Here is a 25,049-nt window from a genome sequence, read left to right on the forward strand (position 1 = left end):
GATGAATGTAACTGTATTTTATACCTAAAATGTACCAATAAGCTTAAAGGGAAAAAAAAAGTTGTTTCCAGAGGTAAAATCAGCAAAAAAATTAATAATAATAATACTAAATGGTACTGTAAACTTCAGAGAAACTGATGATCATGTATCTTCTCTAGACCCCTATAAACTTTTGAAACTTAACAAAAGATGTTCTAGACTGGAATTGCTTTAATAACCATATGAAACAATTAGCTCTACAAGCTTTTATGCTACTTTTATTTCCCACCCAAATTCTTTTTGGTTTATGACTTGAGGTATAAAGCAAACAATTAAATGAAAAACATAAATAACATAATAGATCAACTCCAACTCGTAATCAAACAAAAGGTTTTCAAGCTGGGTTTATTAGGAAGTACAAATGATAAGTACATAGGACTAGAATAAATATTCAAAAATACATTTTGAAATGTGTCTATTTTCATGTTCCTGGGGCTATATACATAACAAAGCATCAACTTGCAATACGAAGATTTATTACCTAAGTTAACATGGAGACCAGAGGCAGGGTAGCTGGGTCTCAGCACTGGCTGCATCCTCAGACCAGCAATGTTTCTTTCAGACAAGATGATGTTCATATACAAAAGGATACTTCTTGCTGTTTCATTCTTAGATTTGAGGAAATCTTTTTACATTCCCAGTAGTCTTTCAGTTTTAATAGAACCATGACCATTTCCATTCCTGAGCCAGCACAAGGTACAGAATGATCACAGATCCCTTTTGATCCTTACCTAGGGATGAATGCTGTGAGGCCACTGTAATGCCCATGACATGATTTGGAAAATAAACCAATTCCCTTCAAACATGCTGTTTTTATAGGTTCACTACAAAAATTTTAAATGTTGTATTTAATAACTATGGAATTGTCACCCCAATTTTAATTAAAAATGGAAGAAGGTATAAAAAGTTAATTAAGTCAGCACTTTAGACTCATCATTCATAGCAATCTTGATCATCCAACACAATTACCCTGGTCCAGTATTAATTTACTTTATTCACCACTGCCCAACATAGCAGATCAGAATGAGAAGGAACAGATGTATTTCTTCCCATACGTGATAGGTGTAAACCCACTAAATTGCACATTGGATTCATTCATTCAAAAAATATATATTTAGCACCTATCAATGAAGGGCAGTGTTTTATATTAATAAACAATACAAAACACCTACATTGTGGGGAAGAGAGCAAGTTAAAGCATTTGTGGTCTATGAGATGAGGACTGACAGTAAGAGGAAGATGAGTGGTGAGGGCCAGGCTTAAGGGAAAGACAGAGTGGCTATTTACAATATAATGGGTGAGGAAAGACTCACCAACTACCTGTCCATGGACTTCTGAGGGAAATCTGGATGAGGCCAAGAGTTATACTGGGAATTATCAGGTAGAGGTGACGATAAGAATAAATCTCCTCAGGTGGCTGGGTAAGCAAGGTAGCTGATGCAGCAGGAGAGAGGTCAGTCAGGGTGTGAGCTCCAGCAAGGCCCTGGGACCTGGGGTCACTCTGAGTGAGCATGAAGGGCTCACTTTCCCTAAGGACTATGGTCATCCCTCAGTATCCATGAGAGATGGCTCTAGGACCCCAACACCAAAATCCACAAAATGTACAATCCTTTATCTAAAATGAGGTATTTGCATATTATCCACATACTTCCTCCCTGTACTTTAAAATATCTCTAGCTCACTCACAACAACTAATGCAATGCAAATGTTGGGTAAATAAACTGTATTGTTTCTAGAATAAAGGCAAGAAAAAGTCTACACATGCTCAGTACAGATGCAAATTCTTTTTCTAAATATTTTCAACCCATGATTAGTTGAATCTGTGGATATGGAGGCTGAGGGTGTGGAAACAACAGGTACAGAGTTGACTGGACATGTAAACTCCCTCCATAAAATCTGGGAGGGAGCTATCAACAGCGTTTTGTTTCAAAGATTTCATACACCTATCCCATAAAAAGTTAAGACATTTTTCAAAATCAGTTAATCTTTAGTTTACTAATGTAATGGTAGACTGATGGATGAAAATTTTTGTTTTAATGCATCCAGATTATTCCAGCTGTTATCTGTGCAGGGCAACTGCTCAGAACAATGCTGCTTCCCAGGCAAGCAATCTAATGGCAATCTAATAGCAATCTACTAGTAATAGCAATCTAATCAATACATTCCCCCAAAAGGCTAACAGATATGTGTAACTTGAGAAATATGCCAACTGCCCATGATAATCTTTGTTTTTGTTTCTGGCTTCTATATTGGATGAGTACAAATCTTACTAAGTATACCAACAGCAGTCTCAAAACTAAACAAAATTCTGAGACTACTTGGAAGTTTTAAAAGCTGCCCCATGATATTGCATCTTATTCAAAGTGTCTTTACACAACCAAAGAAAGATTTCAGAAAAAGAGACAATGTAAATCACAGAATTAAATACTGCCCAAAAGGTTCCTATGTACCTGGTTTCAGAAATAAAAGAGGGACTCGACAAAGGCTGTAAAGAATACACTCACTTTAACATCATGCAGTACACATTTAAAGACGTGCATGGGCTTCAGCACTTGAACCAGGGCAGCTACCTGTGAATCCCATCTTGAGGAAGTTACCTCCACTATAACTTTGGTTTTCTCAAATACAGAAAGAGAAAATAGTAACCCTTTAAAAAGTTTTAAAAATCGAGATCATTTAAATCCAGTAAATACACATTTTTGAACCATTTTTTGTTTTTATTTCTTCTAAAGAAAAAATTGAGCTGGAGGTGGTGGCATGCATCTATCATCCTAGCACTTGGGAGGCTGAGGCAGGAAGATCACCTTGAGTTTGAGGCCACCCTGGGCTACATACTGAGATCAAGGTCAGCCTGAACTACATAGTGAGACCCTGACTCAAAAAGAAAAATCAAAACAAGAAAAAGTTGCTCTCTACCCTCTTTACACACAGAAACATGAACACAATTACAAGCAACATTTATGGAAGTTAAAACATTGCAATTACTGAAGAACCTACTGAGCTTTCTTTCATTTCTTAAAACTGGAAGTCTTCTTTACTTTAGTCTTCAAAAATATTCCTTAATAGAGCTAAAGTATTTTAGATGACCTGTTCTGTATTTTCACCATTCAATAAACAAACACTGAAAGCTTGTTCAGTTTCTAGGACAGGTATCAGAGATAGTTCATAGCATCTAAGGGCAGCACAGCCCAGGAATGAAGCAGGGTGATGCGCCTGGTACCCAGAACAGGTGGAGTCCAGCCCCTGAGAAGCTGAGAGTCATGGGGGTGCAGATGTGGCAGCTGAGCTGGGCCCCGCAGGAGGAACAGGAGGTGGACTGACGCACAGCAGGAGCACATTCTAGGCAGATCCTGGCAATTGTGCCACTTTTATTTCCTCCCTCAGCCTCTTGTTTATTTTGCAGCATTTCAACACAGGGATCACTGACACCTTCATCATTTGAATCCCCAGTGCTTCCCCAGCCTCTGATATGCTGCAGATACTGAGTAGCTGCTGAATGAATCAATGAGTGGAAATAAAGACACAGAACATGGTGGTTTTATAAAATTATCAAACATAATACAAATATTTTAAGTGTAAGTCTTCCTCTAATCTTTTAAAATACAAGAAAATTAATGTTTAAGGCAAGGAAGGTGTAAACAATAGATTTCTATGATGTATGTACATATTCCTCAATATGGAGTAACAAATACATACATCAAGAGAAATCAACTGAAGTATAAAAACAAAAAAAGAAATGACTTTTGTTCCGTAGCGGTGCCAAATCGAAACTTTGCAGAAATTGATTTCTATGAAAAATTATAGCCAAGCCAGTAACAAAAATCTAGTTTATGCAGTTATATCCTGGGAAAATTATCAATACATGATGGAAGATAATTACTGAGGATTTTTCATAGTAACCCAAACAATACTTGCATGAAAAGAACCTTTATTAGTCTGTTACATAATACTCACCCTTTGGTTTCCTCAGAATAAAAGCTTTCTCTTTATATACAATGGGAGGAAATGGAAAGAGTTTAACAACAAAATCAACCTAATCTATGTAGTAAATGAATGGTTGTATTTATCATTGTCAATATTCTCTGACATTTTTTCAGTTGTCTAAAATTATTGTTAACCAAAAAAGAGCTAGGATGGGGTCTCTATTTCCCACGGCTTCTTATTCTGAATACTCATTTTGACATATCCCACTCAACTCTAAGCAGGGGCAAAAGCAGCATGGGAGAGGAGGAAAACACCCTACAATCTGTGGCTCTGAGTACAAATGAAGAGCCTCGTGTAAGCATTCACCATTGGCCTGTCCTGAACCTAGCCCCCTTCTTCTAGTAAAAGAAGTACTAATTTTCTTTAGGAAAACCATTCTCCTTCACCCAACAATTTTAACAGTGAGCACTCACATCACCCAACTCTCACCAATCACCATTTTCCTCCTGTCCCATAAGGGTCGGGGCTAACCATGACCATATATGACTCTGTCTTAGATGGAAGCCAACAGCCCTGGACAATCCAGAGATGGTGACAGAGGCTCAGAACACTGCTTGAACACCAACTGTGCTCAATCAATGTGAACCAATCAATGGTTTTTTTCTGTCCACATAAACTAATCTAAATCAATTAAACATATGCAACCTAAAAGAGTTTTGGAGAATACTCAGAAATAAAAGTAAATATATTCTTGCTATCCTAACGAAGAATGATAAGATATATTTTTCCACTGAAACATGGTAACACTGAGATTTGCTGAACTGGGTATTAGGGACTAAATAGACTTTTTACAGACTGGAATAAGAAACCTCTAACAACCATAAAGATGCTTCTATGGAAAACATGTTGTTAGCAGAAAACAAACTTACAAGTTTTTCACAATTAGGCTGGTTGCTGAAAGTCTCAACTGTAGTAAACACAAATTGTAATTTACTTCTAGGCTTTACTTTTCATATCCTATGTTTTCATGTTGTAACAGTATCATTTAAAGAACTAAGCATCCTTATGCCTTTTCACATATGTAATATTTATGATTATTTTTACTTTTCTCAATGAACACAGTAGAATAGATCTGAATCCAATAAATCCTTTATACAAACACATATTTGTCACAATGAATACAGGACATAGGTATAAGGCCAGGCTTATAACCTGCTATCAAAAGTAGGAATAGGAATCATTGCTCCAGTGCTTCCAAATTGTTAAGCTCTGACTGAGACACCTTGGTTCAACTATTATCATTATTCTACAGAACAAAAAGGATTCCTGAAAGCCCAATAATATGCCAGCTGCTTACATGTATGGAAGCTTACATGTATGAAAGCCCAATAATATGCCAGCTGGGCCTCAAAGCCACTTGGAGGACAGTGTTATCTTCAACTTACAAACAAGGAAAACAACCATTTCCAAGAAGTATTTTATAGTGAGGTAAATCAGCTAATCAATTTTGAGAATCATTGCCAATAAGCATTAGCATAAGAATAGTTGAGGCCACATGAGAGAGTAACCAAAATTAGAAGACATAACCTAAGTCACCAGACCCATTTCATGGGAAATAACTACTATATAGTTAACTTAAAGCATTAAAAATTTAAATCTACTTGCTTAAAATTTAAAAGTCTACTATTTTTTTAAAATGAGAATTATCAAAGTAATTATGATAACTGCTGCAGTTAAAAAGGTGCATAACTAAGGAGGTCATAATAATGTCAGATACTCTCTATGTCCCAAACAGTTTTGGAATTATCTCAAAAAGTCCTCCTAGGGTAACTCAAGTAGTCATGCTTACTGATTCATGCCCTTTTCAATACCAGTCTCTCCCTCATTGGGAAATGTTGAGAGGATCACATACATACAGTGTGAATCACCCATGGAGTAAAATTCAAAATCATGTAGGGAAAAAAAAAAGATTTCAAGAAATTGATTAGAGATGATATTAGAAACAATGAAAATTCACACACAAAGTCATTAACAAAAGAAATACGGAAGTCAGCCCAACAAGTAAACAAAAAGATCCAATAATGATATAAGTACTTCAAAAGAAAGTAATTTGAATATTGATTTTTCTTTTTTTTTTTTTGGTACCGGGGATCACACTTGGGTCCTTGCACTTGCGCAGCAGGCAGTGAAACCACTGAGCTAAATCTCCAGCCCTGAATATGGATTTTTAAAAAGATTTTTGGGAAAAAACTGATAGGCTCACCAATGCTTTTGTTAAACTGATCATCTTTAGAATGACTACTTTACTCACACGTGATCTACCACCACACCAAGTTTAAGGAAAAGTATGCGAATGACGTCATTTTTAAAAACTCTTAAGTATCACCTCACATAGCAACATAGAGTAGAATTTTGTTAGCGATATGACAAAAACATTCATAGTATTTAATTTTCATTTTTCAGATGTTTACCCAAACTATTTCTGATTCTCAACTACTTACTTACAAAATTTTTCTTCCTGTTTTTAGTTGACTTATTTTAAAAGAATAACCTTTCTGGTTTTAATTACTGTTAGATAACAATATTAAAGAAAATTAAAAATAACCTAGTGAATAAAAGTGAATGTACAGTGTAAAACAAGGCAACCATAATTTTAACCCTTCATCATGAGGGGTTTTCTTGTGTTTTAATTGAAGCTTAACTAAGTATTTTAGTTGAACCCTAAGTACCAATGGAGTTGAACAGTGTATCTTCAACTGTAAAAACATTCAGCTGAAGTCTTTATTTACTGAAGAAAAAAGAGGAGAGAAAAAGAGAAAGTAAATCAAGCCCCAGTTCATACACACACTTAAAATTTTTAAAATGTTTTAATAGAAATGATACAATTATTTTTTGCCATACCATTTTATTGATGATGTTATTTCTGTAGCCTTCTCTCCTCATCTGTGAGCCATTTCAATTCTTGAGCTGATGTTTGAAGAAATAGTCAGTAATAGAACTAAAACATTTCTAAGTACTTTAATAAATAGCAACAGAAAATACTTATGTGCTTATGTTGATTAGGTTATTCTAAAACTTTTCCACTGATTTGCCTAGAAATTATGGTAGTTGCTGCCCAATTACCACTGAACTTCAAAAACCAAGGTAAAAAAATTACTAAAATGGCCTAACTAAATCCAATAATTTTGTCATATAAGGGAAAAAAAAACACCTACTTGTAATTCTCTACTGTTCTGCAAAGGAAGAAAAAAAGTCACTCGTAGAGAAAGTATCACTTAAAATTTTACATATAAATTTTGAAAATCATTCCATTTATTTCAGCGGCAAGATGTTGTGTCAAGATATAGACTGAAAATCGTGTAACTTTTATGTAAAGTGGGTATCTAATTTGCTTCTGGTTCTGTTCAGTTCTCATTCGAAGCCTAGCTCTTCTCATCTCAGAAGCCATGTGAGAAACATTTCAAGCAGCTAAGATAGAACACACTCAGACCCCACTCCAAAATTTTGTGCGCAAGAATGAGCCTGAGAAGATTAATTACAAGAATGACCCCCAACTTCAAGAACAATCACAGGTGGTCAGCAGATTTAATCAATCCAGTCAAAATTCTGCCAGGAACATTTCTCCCAAACTCATTCCAGAAAATGAGATGGAGGGATTTGGGGGCCTCCCAGGGGCTGTTTATCCACAAGGAATAAAGTGGGACAGAAACCAGTAGGATGCTGATTTGTTGAAAAAACTAGGAAGAAGCAGAGTGCTAACATGATAGGTCTGACCTGGGGAATCTACTCACCTGAAGCCAAAATCCTTTATTTGCCAAGCAAATGAGACATAAAAATTCTTTTGTGGTTTACTATGTTCTGGTGATCTATATAAACAACAGCAAAATACTGACTAACCAACATATGAAACTTCTTTGGGCCTTAGTTTTTAATCCAAAAATAATAATAGGGGTGGATTAGATAAAGGCATTGGATTATTTTCTAAGATTTCACCTTTGCTATATAATTCTATTATGTAAGTTGGAATTTTTGTCAACTAAATGTTACTTGACTATATTTAGCAAGAGCTGCTAGCATAAAAGAAAAAAGGTGTATGATACTTTTAGAAATATTTACATTTAGTTTACTTATTTCTAATTTGAAATACCTTTAATTTGGCCAAAAAATCTCTATTTTTCAGCTCTTCAAAGAAAAAGTGAAGGACTATTTTTTAACAATAAAATATTTTTGAAAGTATTTTTGATTCTGTTATTAGATTACTTTTCTCAATCAATAATCAAAATTAGAGACATAAGACATCGTGCACAGAAAAGCACACATCATTTACAGAAATTTACTACTAAAATTTCATTTCATTGAATGTTTTCTGGTGGGCTAAATTCTAATCTCAAATTTGCAGTTCTTTAGAAATGGTAAGCAGTTATGATACAATCAAATATGAAAAAATATATGCCATTCAACCTAAATAACCAAAACAGTGTGCTGTAAAAGTATACCCTAAAATAAAATGTTTAAAGCCTTTTCATAACTATTCTGAGTCTGTGAAGGTATCATAAATACAATGTTCTGAAACTGCTCTCCTAAATAAAATTCTAGATTTTATTCATACAGATACCCAGAGTGGACAAAGCAGTGGATGTGGCATGGTATTAAACACTAAGCATTTGCTGGGTGATAGGTGAAGGGAGCAGGTTGAAAGGGATGAGGGGTGCAGAGGGGTACAGAAGACTAGAGAAGGGACACACTTAGGAGGAAACAAGGAAGACAGGCCCCCGGAAGACTGGGCTGGGGGCTACTGGTGGGCGTCTCGGGAAGGGAGATAGCATCTAAGTCAAGGCACACAGAAGAGCTGGGCTAGGGAAAGAGAAAAGAAGGTAGTAGCCCCAGAAAGAAAAACAAGACAGCAGGAAGGGAAAGGAGGGGAGAAAACAAAGGGGAATTAGAGAAAGGTAACTCTCTGCCAAGCCGAGTACTTAGCACACTTGAAATTTATGCCAGGCTGCACAAAAATACTATTAGCATCGTAATAGTCGTATTTAACTTCAACAAAAGCGTTTCATATATTAATAAATCCATTATAATTTATATTATACATATACATTTATCTGAATACACGATCAATAAAAATAGAAGTTATTACATATTTTATAACATTTTTAAAGACTTGTCTTTCTGAATTTAGAAACATGACATGGTATAATTAAATTTTAAAGAATTTACTTACTGAGCACCAATAAATACATTCAGCAGCTAATGTACAGGTCTCCCTCAACAACAGCAATAATACTGAATTTCTTAAGCCCCTTAGCAGCAAATCACATTGACGAATTTACCACTTCCCAGGAACACAGGTCAGGCTCTAGCTCTCTTATGGTTATTTCCTTTTTCCAAGTGTGCATGCCTGGCAGAAATTCTTTCTTTTCTGTCACCTTTGTCTTTCATATTTGGTGACTTTTTCCTATTTTCCTTGGATTTAGTACTTTTATCTAGGTCCACTCTCTCCTTCTCACTGTCCTTCTTAACCCTAGGAAACTCTTTCCTGGAGATATCTGAATCAGCAATTTTCTTATCCTTCCGGTCATTCTCCTTTTCTTTCTTCCCCTTTTTTCTCTCTTCATTTTTATTCTCTTTCCTTGATTCAAGTTTCTCCTTTTCCTTCTTGAGCTCTTCTTTACTGGATTCTTTAACTTTCATGTTTTCCAATCAAAGGAAAGAAGGTTTACTGATGACATCTCTTAATTTACTGAACAGCAACTTAGTGAAAAAGTATTGTCTTTTTATGTCCCCCCCCCCACCACAGGAAATGTTCATTTAAAAAGCAAACTTCAATTCACTAGTTTTTAAGTCAGCTAATAAGAGATGTAGACATCTATAAAATATCAGTTATAAAAAACGCTAGAAACTTGGCCTGTTTTTGGCTTGAAGTGTGGTATGATTTGTTTTAACAGAATTATCATGCAATATTAATTGAAGTGAGTCCATCCATAAGGGCAGCACTTTACACAACAGGTTAACTCACACTATAACAGCATAAGTAAAGCTGACAATCTAAGAATAAACTTCTTTTTTTCTTTTTTTTTTTTGGTACTGGGGATTGAACTCGGGACTTTATGCTTGCAAAGCAGGTGGCAGAACCATTGAGCTAAATCCCCAGGCCCAGAATAAACTTTTTGTAACTTGTTTTTGTACGAGGATAAAGTATTTTAGCTTAAACAAAAATTATGTCCTTAAAATATTTGTACCTATAGTCCTTAAAAATATGAACAAATAAAAGCTAAATACCATTTAGCTGTCTTAGTTAAGTAAGCAGAAAACAATTCCCATGCACATGAAAATTTAAAATCACTATTTGCGCTACTTAAAATGACAACCAAAAGTAACATTATAAAATGAGTATTCCTCTAAGCATGGTTCCACAGGGTTTTATGGAAAGCCACACATGCCAATATACATATCTCCCATGTTCTCAGGGAGGAGGGAGTCATTAAACGGAATACAAAATTCCAAACTTTATATGAGATACTGCTTTCCATTTGTTTTAATACAGCTTAATAAAGGTTCAGCAGAAGATTTTAATTTAACTTTTTTGGTCTCCCATCAAGAATTCATGAGGGAAGGTGTTCACTGCATGAGGTAGCATTTAAGGAGTGAACAAGAAAAGATTTTTTTTTAATATAATAAAATGTGGAAGATGATTTTGCTCATCAATTCATGTGAAACTCATAAGCACAAAGATTATTCGAAATAATGAGCCCTATATTTGTGGTGCTCACAAAAAATTGCTTCTGCATTGTGTCTTTCTAGACGACCAGTGATGACGAACCTTTTAGAGCTTTCAGTAATACAAATAGCTGTGGCAGTGCGCATGCCATAGGTTCACCACCACTGGGAATGTTTTTGATTAGCCAACAAAAACATCATGTAAGGTTTCTCTTATGAAGTGAATTTCATAATAAGCAATCAGGAAATTCTTCAAATCTTCCTAAAAAATCTCATCAAAATCCCGTCAGGATATAAAACAGCAGTCATAGAGAATCATTCCCCAAGTCCTCATTCTACTTCAATGTTTGTAGAGTAATATAGAAAATTACATTGCAAAAAAGTAAAATGCTTGTACAATGTTATCAGGCCTTATTCTTCATATTTAAAAAAATTAAACCTTTAATATTTAATTTGCATTTCTAGAATTAAAAAGATGTTCGTTTCATTATGATTTATTGCAAAAAATAAAATGACAAAAAGTGTTTTCTTCCTGGGACTTATTCTGGTGTGCTATGATTAAAATTCGCTTGTCTTAAAATACAAGTCAGAAGAATCTACAGAGCACACAGTGAAAGGCTTACAAGTTCATGTTTCATCAAAATACTATAAACAATACGGCAAGCACCTGAACAAAAGACTACCACAAGTTTATAGAAGACAACCATGCCCTTCTACCATGCCCTCTGCCTAAAGAACATAAGCATTTACATGTGAATAAGAAAAATTATAAGGATATAAGTCAAGCTGTAATACTGAACTGTTAGCCTACAAATAATGTTTGATAGGTAATTTTAATGAATTAAAATATCAGCCATGGCAAATTCTGGAGCATAATGCAGTACTACAGATTACAAACTTCATTTTACTACAAAGTACATATTTGACCATCCAAGCTTTTACTGTGCTCTAAGGCAGTATTAGAGCTTTTGGAGAAATAAAATCAATCCCTGATAAATTTATCTTTTATACAGCAGTAATTTAAGAGGTCAAAACAAGGAAAGTTTTAGGTAGCAAGCTAAGAAGTGAACACATAAATTTAATGTAAACACTAACAAATGTAGTATACTGTTGCAAGCTCTTGATTTAAATACTTTCAAATTGTAATAACATGAAAAAGAAATTAATTAAAATTATATGCTTCAAGCAGAAAATTCTCCAAGGAAGTTTAATAACAACAACTACTTAAAAGGTGCACTCAAAACCAAAAAAGCAGTATTACTTGGCATTAGTAGCTGCATTTACATTAGATATCCAGAAAACTTCATGCATTTTCAGGCACTAAACTTGACTCAAGGCTAATTTGAAAAATAGAAAATACCTTTAGCCTTAGTTTTTCTCTTGGCTACCCCACCAGGTCCTTCTGTTGGTATTCACAAGATGAAAATAGGTTACGAAAGGAAAGATTGAGGAAATTCAAAAATAAGTATCTATAAAATAGTGAAAATCAATGCCTTCATAAAACAAAATAAATTACTTAAATTCACTAAAAAGTCACAGCATACTAGTGTCATTTATGTTACTTTAAATCCTCAGTTTCACTATTTATAACCAATGGATCCCCCCCAATCAATGATCTCATCACCATCACAATTTACCTCAGACCTTTATGAGTCATTGGCTTTAGAAATACCTAACTACCACAAGAAACAGCATTTTGCTGCAGATGGTGGACTTCCACTCAGGTCACAAATAACGAGGATAAAGGACTGAGGACCTTACTCTCTTACTTAGTCTCACCACTACCACACAAAAAGAGGGCAGCACATTTTGATAAAATTCAAAATTTTACTGTTTGAACAAGCATGCCCCCCGTCATTTAAAACTTCTTTTTAAACATTATAAAATAACACTATTACTTAGGCACATATTAATTTTTTACTGTAAACCTTTATCAGCTTTCTACTTCCACTTTTTTTTTTTTTTTTTTTTTGGTACCGGGGATTGAACTCAGGACCTTGCACTTGCGAGGCAGGCTCTACTTCCACTCTTGACAGAAGTTCTGAGAGTGGGTTTATTTTTGACCCTGTAATGAACATCAACAACATAGGCCTTTCAGTGCCTTCTCTTCCCACCAGACTGCACTTAGCAACTCCCTCAGTTTCCTACTTCTCAACCACCTAACTGTTATTTTATATTCACGTATCGGCAAACTTCCTAAAATGGCATTCTAGGCCACCAGTTCATTTCTCAAACAAGTCAGATGGGAGGCATAGTCCTTACTAGTGGAGGAATGAGGGGTAGGGTTGCAGCACGACGCACAAAAGAGCTAAGGTCTAAGCTGGTGTCACAAGCCCCAGAACCCTGACACTTACTCTCGGTGTAAACTGCAGAACCCATTCTATATGTTTTTTGATGCCACATTCAAACTCCCACTTTCAATATGAGGTATTTTCACATCTTTTATATTGTTCGTATGAACCCTCATTCCTAATCTATTCACCATACCAGGAAAATGAGTAGGAGTGTGTCTTAGCACTGACAGGAGAAGAGGGGGAAAAAAGAAGCATGATTATCTGTTTTCTGTAGCTATATTTTTCCAATTACTTGATATATGCAGAGCCTAAAATGAACAGTACATTTATATTTATACTTATTTTTCACAGACAAAATGTGATTCGTTTCTAAAATCTGTCAAAACAGTAGTATACCACTTTGGGATATGGAAAACTATCTCGGACCATTCCCCACTAAACTTTATGTCACAACAAAAGAGCAAATCTGCTCACATAATATTAAGTTTTATATACATGGGCATCATTGAATTTACACACACAAAAATAGCATAAAGCATTAAACTGCATTTCTAGGCTACCTGCTCCCTGTTCTTGTCAGGGAGGCCCTGTGCCCACAGTGAGGCCGCTGCCACCTGGACACTCTGGGCCCTGATGGACAGCACATCCCACAAGTCAAACCTGTGACCCACACCCTGCTTCATGTGAGTCAGTGGCATCTGAAGCCCAGATTGATATGGTGACATTATTAACAACCGGATGGACCTGAGATGAGCAGAAACCTGGCTGACCATTTTGGCCAGCTCCCAGTGGGAGGCTCTGAAATGATCTCTGCCTAGGAGGCACAACACCACAACACCAGGACCCAGCTGGCCGAAGTCCAAGGACATGCTACACGTACTCGGGTGGCTAAAGCTGAGACACGAGCACTCAGGTGCCTGAAGTTAGGAGTGATGATGCTACTGCCCAGCTGCCTGGGGTTGAGTACCATGGAAATCAGACTCTTTGTACTGGTTCATGAAATTATATACGTTTCCTATCCAGGAGTGAAAGCCAGGGAAGGGATCAAGTAGGAAATCGCTGAAAAATCATTTTTCTGGTCTCCTTCTACACCAGAAACTGGAGAAAGAATGTGTGGGTTGTTTGCCTTCTTCTCTACTGTCTTGTAAAGTTTACAATCAACAAACAAACTGCACTTCCAGTATTGCTAGTGTCTCCCTCCTGTCCCTCTTGATGTCCCTCCTGCCTGTCCTCTTAAGACAGGACCAGACTTTTCTGTTAAAAACTAACCTGGTAAAAATTAGACACTCTACTCCTCACACCTATTGATATAGTAAAACAAAATTACACTAATGAAAAGACTAGAGTTAACTTTGCCACAAATTAACCAAAATACTAGATTAATATCAGATTACTGAGACATTTAAAGATGAGTAACTTAATAGATTTTTCCAGTTTGGGTAAAAATTCTCAAAATGATACAAATTATTTAAGTATAATGCAACAGATAAGATTCCAAAACACAGTGGACCCTCAAGTTAGGACTGGTCTGACATGCAAACAACTTGGGTTAATTAGGTTAATGGAAGATTCATCTGCCTCTTGTTATCTATAGTGCATATCCAGGTAAACATCCAGATCTCAGCTGTATTGACTTACAACCAACTGGAGTTACAACCAGCCCTTGGGAACTGATTGACTGATACAAGTTCGTAAGTCAAGGGTCCACTGTATCAAGCTACATTTTCTGAACTTAAAAAATAGTCAATAATTTTTCAGCAATTTTAACATGAAAAGACCAAGCTAGTAATTTAAATCACAGTGATCATATTCAGTCTCTGACAGTAGAGACAGGACAAATTCATAGCACTTGGTAAATAAGAAGTTAAAAAGGGAGCCACTGAGAAACAGTGAAACAAGCATAGTGTCAAGAAAATACAGGGTTCCAAAGTCCAAAGAGCAGTTTTAGGAAAGAATGCATGAACACAGGGTGACTAATTACTCAGTGTGCAGTGAATTTCTTTGTATCAGGTTGTGAAGTCATGGAAGAGGTGGCCACACTGAGAAAACCCAAGTGGAAAGAGGTGGCCCCAGGCCGACGGCGCTGACCAAGGCCTCCATTCCCTCACTGGAGGAAAATGTCTTTTGTAAGCACCTTTAGCTGTGCTGTCCTGGTTTAAAATGTTTACCTCTCATGGTCAGTTTGACTTTGAGAAACAGCCAGAAGTCACAAGGGATCAGATCCAATGAATAAGGCAGATAAGATAGACTATAATGTTTTTAGGAGCTTTTCCACTAGACAGCACATGGCAGCAATATTTGCCATATTTTTTGATCACATCTCATAAAGACATTCAGGGAAAAAAAAAACTTCCAGAACTGCTTCGGAAAGTGTCCAGGACAATGGGACAAGTGTATTCAAAGCAAAAGAGGGGACTTAACAGCAATGTGTCTTTTTTTTTTGGTGAAAGTAAACATTTTTATTCTGATTTATTTCTCAATGTATAGTTCAATGTAACACCAGTTTTTAATGGCAAAAAATTGGTTCCACTGAAACTCCATAATGCTACAGAGACCTTCTACTTTTTCCAGGAAGAGGTAAACAGCTGGAAAGAGAAAGCACACTTTCTAGCAGCATGGCCACTTAAACCACAGATCTTATAGATCTGTAACTTTTACACTAAAAATGGCACGAACATGTATTAGCTGGTGACAGAAGTGAGAAATGGGGAACAAGACATGAACACCAAAAGGTGCTCTCTCTCTATATATATATACTCTAAAGACAGACAAACCAAATATAAATGTGTCTTTTATTATAATAAATCATAAAACAGTTTATTGTAATAAACTGTAAAAACTATTGTAATAAATTGTTAAATATTCACTGTATTTTTAGCATGCCTTGTACATTATGATCAACAAAGATCACACATCCTAAATTACAGAAAGCTTGTAGTACGTCTTGTAGGCTTAACAAGCTTTACTTAGCAAGGATTAGAGTACCATCTCAGTGTAACTGTCAAGTGACCAAATGAAGAATAACTGTTACACCTGTATCGCTTTAGACAGTTTTCTAAATTGCAATTTTTTCTGGTACTGGCCATCGAACTCAGGACCTTGCACTTGCAAGGCAGGTGCGGTGCCACTGAGCTAAATCCCTGGCCCCCTAAATTGGAAATAATAAAAGACAAGGAAATACTATATATATAATACTATATATATTTACATATTCTATATAAATGTTTTTAAAAAACAATTCAAACAGAAAAAAAATGTTTTTCTGACATGTCCAGATGCTACTCTGTAAGAAAGGGATTCAATGCATGGAGAAAAGAATCAAGTGCAAGATGGGCAAACAAGCAGGGCCACCCAGGATTCCCTTCTGTCCCAAGCATCCATGAACTCCCCGCACGCAGCACACGCTGAGAGTCAGGCCTCAGGAATTCGTAAGATCAGCACCTAGAAGACACTTCTGCAGCTGACTTATACCCACTACTGGAGTTTCCCTCACCCCGCCCCCCCCAAAAAATCAGGACTAAAAGGATCCCAAATGCTGTGCCTTGCTTTTATGCAAAACTCCAGACATCCCAAATTTGACAAATGGCAAAGCATTCGAAGAAGCTGAAACAGCCACTCTGAGGAACCAACACCATGTCTACTACACAGCATATTCCACAGAGATTCTTAGGTTTTTCAAATCTCAAAACGCACAGAGTAAATGTAGTATGATTCACAAGTCCAGACCTATAAATAAATACTCAAATATACAGAAAACAATGTTACCTTTTTAAAGTAAGCTCTTAAGATTGAAAGCTAGGAGCTAGTAAAATATCTCCATTGTCAACCAAAATTACAAGATAAATCCTTAAAAAATTAAGAATTATGCTTAAGCAAAGTCATGATGATCAGCTTTCATATTCTTTGTACCACAGATTTACAAATAACTTCATCCCCTTCCCCAAACATACACACAAAGCCTTAGGCAGAAGCTGAAGGAGGTCACAGAAGTCAGGGGTTCACCAGCTAATTGTTTTTTACTTTCATCAAAGGCCTTTTCAAATGAGCTGACTAGAGATGGTACAAAATAAACAGCCAATTATCATCTCACATTCTTGTTTTTCACTTGTGAAAATAAAGCATAATTAATTTCTGTACATAAAATGTGCATTAGTATCATGACAAAACCACAGTCTTGTGAGATTAATTACATATACACACTTTTAATGCATTAATTATTCACTTGTCATTTAAATAAAACATCATCTAGAGTTAGCAGTCATGGCACATCAACAAATACTTACTTTTTAAAATATTTCTCAGACATTTGGCTAAGTGAATTTCATTGAGAGTAGGGCTTAAGATTGCCTTTGAATTTCAACCTAATTATCTTTGATATTTCACAGTATTCAAAGTATAAGACAAATATAGACAGAGTGAATTAACTTTCAGAAAGAATACTGTTCTGCTTCTTGGCTAATGGGTCAACTAAAGTGCATGTATACCTGAAGATCAGAAGCTTTTGACTGTCAGAGACCTTAACACAATGAAATTAATTTCTAAATAATGAGGGCAGGAGCAAACTGGAGTTTTTATAGTCATTTAAGCTGTACGAAATCACCTTCCAGTGAACAATATGGGCCTTCATATCTAAAAGTTTCCACAGAACATTTGTTTATATTTTAGTAGGATGAGCAAGTTGGACAATCTTCTCTAATACACCTAAATAGTGGCTGAGCAGATGCTTGTGTTCAGATTTCAGACATCTATGTTCATGTTAACATTTTATAATTGAGAAACAAAATTTGTCAAATTCCCTTCAGAACAACTGAATAATCCAATTACTTGAAAGTAATTTAAATATGGAAAAACAAGTAAATTTGATAAATAAAAATTAAAGTCAAGTAAAACTGTCTAACATGCAAGTATTTTCTAGGTGTAACCTCTATGAGAAACCAAAACTAAGCAAAATTTTGGAGAAGTGTAGAAATTTAAAAATGTGAAATGTCACTCCTTCAAAGAGTAATGGAAACCAAAGGTCTGAGGCCTTACTTTCTAGTAAGAGCCTTGCTTTGGGGTAAATAGATGAAAGAGATCTCATTTTAAGAAATAAATATATTTTATGTATAGGTAATATAATTGCTTTTAGTATTACTGAAACAAAGTCATTTCAAGGAAATTGATTCAAAGATGTTTTCTAGATTTTCTGAAAGGAAAAGGAAACTATTCTCCTAATACTGAATGATCACTTTAATTAATTTATAAATCTAAAAGTCACATTATGCCTATGCCAAAATTAGTAACTAATTAATAAATTAATGAAAGAAAAAATAGAAAAAGACTTATTTAGGATGAATAATTTTAATATGTACAACATTATTTAAGATACATATTCACATTTTCCCTCTTTAATAATATACTTAATTAAAATTTTACAAACCACCTTCTCTGGATGTATATTTGGAAATGAAATTTAAAATAAATTTTGCTTTCATAAACAGATATTCAGACATACTATTATCTGAATTGAGTAACTTAATTACTCTAAAGCAAAAACATGGGGTATTTTTAAATTATTTCCAAAGCACCATTAATACAAAATTTCACATTGAAATTTGTATGAACCTATCTGACAAGTCAGTTAACCTAAACAAATTACAGATAAAAAATATCAGCCTTTAAGAACCATCATTTTATACACCAGACAAGTTTAAGATCTACAGAGAAGCATTTAACTTATGGATCATGCCAGAAATAATTTTATAATCAAGTCCATTAGAATCACCATTAATAGGGTTAGTAAGACAAGCATTGAGGGTTAACCACAACACAATTTACTATTAGGTTTTCAAATTTAGTGCAGTGAATACATAAGGGGAAACAAAATGATACAGAAACCAATTATACTACCAAGAACATCATTTCCAAGAGACTCTGTAGACAGCTACAAGAATAAGGAATGCCACTTGCTCCATGAGAAGTGGGGATGCAGAGCGAGGGACTAAGTAGCTGTACTAAGCAAGATCACACGGTTGACTTCTATTGTAAGGTCACAACTGCCCCACTGCACATTGAGCCCTGTATAAGCAAAAAAAAAAAAAAGGAGACTGCTCCAGGTTTTCATAAACCATATGACTTCAGTCCCTGAATCAAAGTTACTGGTTATGTAAATCCAAAATGACACAAGTCTTTCCCTGAACCCCTTCATTCTGTGACGTACCATCAACACCATCTGTGGCTTCGCTTTCTTCTTCTTCTTCTTCTAGCATTTCAAAAGGAGTCATTATATCATAGAGAAATGAGAGGAAACCATAAAACCAATCTGAACTTTCCTCTGCTAAAATATTAAGGACTTCCTCAAGAGAATCAATATTTTCATGACTGCCATCTTTGGTCAGGCCTACATAAGAATAAAGGAAGAGAGAAAAAGAAAATAAGGAGAGCAGTTAGGTGGAAAAAATCAGTTGAGGAAGAGTGATCTCAAAAAGGATGTGCATCAAGGTCACAGAGGTTTACAGAACTGGCATTTTGGAAAGTAAAGAAATAAACTGGGATGCACACCTTGCAATCAACTGTCAATCATAAGTGCTATGGGAAAGCAGCAACATTCTCATCCGACCAATCCTGGGCATTCCTCCTCGCTAGCAAGCAGGCTTGCCTTTTTCCCATTATAGACTCTTGAGTTGGAAAACTGACAAAACTGTATCAGCCAAAATCAATAGAAGTAATGGGAATAAACAGAAGCCATATCAGAGAAAAAGATACAAACTTCTGACGATTTCCAGATTCACTAAATTACCAACCAGATATTAGTAAGAGGTGATTATACAAAAATTTATGTTTATCAATAAAATGCAATAAAAACAGAAAAACTCTTTTCCTCAAACTCTTAGGACCTGCAGGAAACTCAGGAAACTCTGAAGCTAGGATGACTAGCAGGATTACTGCTTAGAGCATCCATAAATGGGCACGAATACACTTGCATTATGGAACTCAGAGGAAACACTTAAATGTTAACATTATGAAATAGGTCTGTAATACTGTGGCAACTGACTCATGCCCCTGTAATTCCAGCCAATAACAAGAATCATTTATTAATAACTCACTATGCTTAATGATAAGAAATTCAATCAAGGCCTCAGCTGGTCCTCCGAAAAAGGAACAACCCAAATCCCTCTTCCCTTTAGCACATGAAATTACCTTCTACTGCAAAGACTGCCACTTCTATTGTTTAAACATTGGTAGTAAAAACAGACTCTCCTAAGGAAAAGAAATCAAAGTGCTGTAAAGAACTAGCTTTGACTAGGAAAGGTCTGTTGGTGATAGAAGGTATCAAAATCTGCCAATACTGCCAAGCTATATTTATAGCAAGGCCCCATAATTTTGAGAAAAACAGGGTAAGTAGTACTAGCTGCAAGAAAGAGGAACATCCATAGCCATAGAGCTTTTTCTGTTGTAGCCCTCCATTCAGTTATTTAAGGCTTTGGCAACACAGTTTCTCTACAGAGCACAACTACCAGCAATCAAAATTGACATGCAAAGGTAATAGTGTGGCAGCTAATTTAGATTTTAAAGATTACAGTGAATTTTCTCTGCTTTAGTCAACAGAAGAATTACAGAATGTCAGTATATATTTGAAAGGAAGGACACAAATTGCAATTACCATTCAAATTATTTTTTGACAAGCTTATGTTTTTCACTGAACTTAAGAGCTGACAAATGCTGAAACAGGAGTCTGAATTTCCATCCAAGTCTTTGGTAAAAGAGAAGTTTTTTTTCCTGTCTTAAAATATTACAGTTAAATATTTAGTGAAAACTTTTCTTTTTCTCCATGTTCCAATATAAGAATTTCTAAGTATTAGATATAAAATTAAAACTTTTCATTCTTCAGTGTAACAGGTTAAAATGTGCAACAAGCATGCAAAAGCATTTAAAAAAGTGTTCAATTAAGTGACCTTCCTGTGGTTCTTAAGACAAAAGTATTAGAGAAAGAGAAACAAAAATCTGACTGTATTAACCTATAACAAGCCCCAACCAAACATCCAGGACAATGCCTCTGCATGGGCAAGCTCTGGTCTTCTCCAGCCCTGAGCGGACTCATACTCCATCCATTCCACCAACATTTATCAAAGGTCTCAAAAGTGGGGGCTGGCTTTCCTTTTGTGCTCCAGCCATACTTGAGATGGTGCCAGCTAGGTGTAATGGGACAAAAGGACAACTGGACCCTCAGGGAATGTTACTCTAAGCATTTAGTCCTCAGACCATTTCCTGTTGATTTTATGTGGGAAAGAAATTTGTAAAGAATATATTTCCAAGCAATGTAGTTTCCAATAATCCAAACTAAAATCAAAGACATTTTTATTTCAGATACTTTGGCTACAAAAATAGGAGGCAATGTAAGGAAGAATAAGCTTAGCCTATTTTCAAAATGTACCAAAGGGGCTTTGCCTAGAAATAATGAAGTTAATGACAGCTACTGATCTTGGTTCACTCAGACATATAAAGTTCACAGAAAAAGCTAAACCTTTCAATGTGACAGAAATGTAAACATGAATGTATACATTTCCCTAAATTGATATGATTTAAATATATAGATACAAATATTCAGAAAAATATTTACTAAATAAATGTCCCACCTAGAAAAGTTTAAACTATTACTACATTTGCCATGCTAAGCTCTCTTCTCCTACCTTCCCTCCATTCCCTTATACTCCTTCTGCCTTAATCCAAAGCTTATATTGTATTCTTCACATTTAAGCTTAACCTTTAAACTACCATCCCAAAGAATTTGTGCCCAGAAAGTTTGACTCATTGGGGCAAATGCTCACTGTATTTGAACCTCTGTCACTTCTCTCTGATCATAGAGACAAAGAGTCTGTATGCCAAAATTTCACCAAGTTCTGTCTTTGCAGTCACTTGCCAGTAACATAGGCACTGCTAAACTAAAATAATCTCATATACTAGAAAAGACTTTAATCATCAAATTCTTGTTATGTTTGTGTTTCACACAGAGAATTCAAACAGCACAGAAACAAGATTATAGGTGAGAGATTGACAGTTCACCTAATGCCACAAGCTAAATATGAACTAGGACATGCATACAGTATAGTTTCTTTATCTTAGTCTTATCTTTCTTTGTGCATTCATGAGACAAATTACCAAAATGAATCCTGAGATTCACCAAATTTGGTTCCACTTCCTAGTACATAATTCTAAAAGGAACAAATTATGATTTATCCATAGCACATATGTCTATCAACAAATTGTAATCCTCAAAGTTACATTTACTTAATCTCTTAAGGGTTGGTTAAAAACTTTGATGGGAATAACCTTTTGAAATCTAAAATATACTAAAAGTCAAGTATTAATGTGAAAAAAATCAATAAAATATAGATCAGAAAATTATTTCTAAAAATAAAAGAACTTGGCCCAAATTACATTAACATAAAACAGAATTCATTTTGTTAAAGGATTAAATCAGAATTCATCACTGAAATAATACTTTGGAGTAACAAATCATTTATAGCAAGAAAATTGCCACCATCCTGATACATTATTTTATTTACTTCACAGGACTAAAATTATAGTCATCTGAGGACTTAATGCATGTACAAAGATTCTAATTTAGATAGGTAATGACAGATTTACATAGAAAATTCCACTAAGTTGAGAAAAAAAATTTCATAGAAATTATATAGTAAGCATCCAATGCTAAGTGGCAAACATTAATTTCCCTTAAGCAGTAGTAGAAGAAAACATAAACTTTGACAAGTCAAAGACTTGTACTACATTTAATCCCTAATTTAGGTTTTAAAAATATATTTCACATTTAGAATTTTATCTTAAAAGGAGATGAAATTTACCTACAGAAAGCAATTTAATTGGCTATAGATATATCATCCTTCCAGTTATTCATGTTAATAAAATACAAAATAGCACTTTGAAGATTTTCATGTTATTATTCTGTTAACTTTAGTATAAAATACAATGTCATATCCATTGTTTTTCTAAGTACTTTAATATAAAGTTTTAATACATATTAACTTACATACTAAAGCAAAGGAAATGATGCTGTTTAAATGCAGAAATACATATTTTACCAGGTCAAATTATAGAAAATCTGCATATTAAAACCAGCACCATTCTTTCTGGTAATACAGCATTTTAAAACAAATGAGGGACAAAGCTTTTGTTCATAGGGAGGAGAGGGGTTTTGAGGGGGGGAATGGGATAAAATAAAATTTATTTTTAAAAAATTTTTTAAATAAAACAAATGAGGGAATACCACATCTTTATTTATTGCAGGAAATACCTCAATGATAAATCAAGACAGGTAATTCTGATAATAGAAGAGTCCAAGATTTCCAGAGCAAATTAGCTTGGTCAAAAGAGCATTAATTGATATTTTAATGAAAATTTTAAAATATGCACAGGACATTTTAAGATATTTATCATGACTTTTTTCAAAATACTGTAAATTTATGTAAGTCTTCAGAAATTTACATTTTCAAATGGAAGTGAATTATGTCAAATGATCCTTAAAATGGCTGTACTAGGTATATTTGAAAATAGTTGTACATTATATATATAAATATTAGGTTCAGAACATGAAGTGCTTTAAATCTGAAAGCACAAATAAAATTATACTTTCTAAAAAATCTACTTGAAAGAGCTACATATCTATTTATAAAAGTAAATTGAAACGTGGGAGTCTTATAGAAAAAGTCATTTAACACCTCAATAAAAATGTATATCTATTAAAGTAGGAAAATATCTTCCAGAAAATGTTTACAAGTGAAATAGACATTAAAGCAAAAATATTCTTCTAATTCCAGCATTTTTCCACCATTAGCAAAAAATAAAATGAGTACTTGCCTAATAAAACTTTGGCATCATCCACATCAAAATCTCCATCACCATCAGCATCATAGACTCCTAGCTTTCCTATAATAAGCAAGAAATGATACATACAGGAACAAAAGAGAAAATAAGTTTAATAAGATATTATGACTTATTGCAATCCTATATACCAACCATAAATGTTATTGACCAATGTAATTTTTTATTCTTTCAATCCTTGTGAATATCTTTCTTTTTTTCCATGTGAATATCTTAATCAAGAATCATAGGCAAGTCAACTAGATTCAGGAAATTTCACCTAACAAATTCTAAGACTGAGATATAATATTTTCTTTAAAGGTTAAACAATACACTGACTGATCTGATCACTGTTAAAGCAGTATAATTTTATAATAAATAATTTTATATAAAGAGTAAAATATACTGTTATTTTAGGTAAAATTTTTAGCATATATAATAATACTGACCCATTTCTGACGGTTACATAAAATGTAATGTTTCTAGTGAAACTATCACACCATCAAAATCTGAAGAAAAAGAAATATGAACCAAGCCTCAAATAAAGACTAAATAAAGGTATGCATTTAGTAAAGATTAAATGTGTATAAATGTAAATACGCTAACAGAGGGAATAAGTACTAAAAATAGAAGGAAAATTTTACAATAAGAAATTACAACCATAATATCATGAATCAAACTTAAAGAAAAATACGTTCTAGAAATACAGTATGTTAAACTGGAGGCTCTCTGAAATTACAAAGAAAATCTTAAGTTATTCCACTTAAAAACTTAATTAGCATTGGCCATCTATTACTAGGTAAAAGAAAGCATTAAAACAGATCTACTAAGAAGACATCAATCACCAAAACAAGAAAAAATATGTATTTTTAAGGTTTTAATGAATTCACACACATCAGGAGGACTGTTATGCTTATCATTTCAAGTGAGTTTAAAACAGTCAATACCCTAAAAAGCATTCTGAAATCAACATGGCTTATAAGTCATCATTGGATAAGGACTATGAAGAAACATAATGTACAACAATATTTTAAACAATATTCACAAATTCAACATTAGTCCTAAAAACCAGCTGGTAATACTATTTCCATTTCTTTAATGCAAAGCACATTAAAAGATGCGTAAGAGCAAGTAGAAACTTTGGCACAGAGCAGCCATGACCCATCTTTATTTTCCCAGAACCCTGGGTCTACTTAGAAAAGCAGTTAACTTGCT

General features: G+C 34.5%; 1 protein-coding gene across 20 annotated transcripts in view; it reads right to left on the reverse strand.

Moving 5' to 3' along the window:
• The window catches only part of Asph (aspartate beta-hydroxylase), a 233,520-nt gene that overhangs the window by 164,470 nt on the left and 44,001 nt on the right, over positions 1-25,049 (reverse strand). For 7 of the 20 annotated variants that reach the window (XM_087190364.1, XM_087190362.1, XM_087190378.1 and 4 more), the window contains 3 exons: positions 23,832-23,900; positions 19,177-19,356; positions 12,044-12,085 (listed from right to left, as the gene is read on the reverse strand). In XM_087190364.1, the coding sequence (XP_087046490.1) occupies positions 12,044-12,085; positions 19,177-19,356; positions 23,832-23,900 (291 nt within the window). Of the gene's footprint in view, positions 1-12,043; positions 12,086-19,043; positions 19,357-23,831; positions 23,901-25,049 lie in introns of those variants that run through there. The other 13 variants (XM_087190370.1, XM_087190372.1, XM_087190376.1 and 10 more) reach the window with 4 other exon arrangements.

This window comes from Heterocephalus glaber, unplaced genomic scaffold, assembly GCF_053883595.1.
Source record: "Heterocephalus glaber isolate CG9 unplaced genomic scaffold, H.glaber_assembly_v1.0 deba00001553, whole genome shotgun sequence".
NCBI lineage: Eukaryota > Metazoa > Chordata > Mammalia > Rodentia > Bathyergidae > Heterocephalus > Heterocephalus glaber.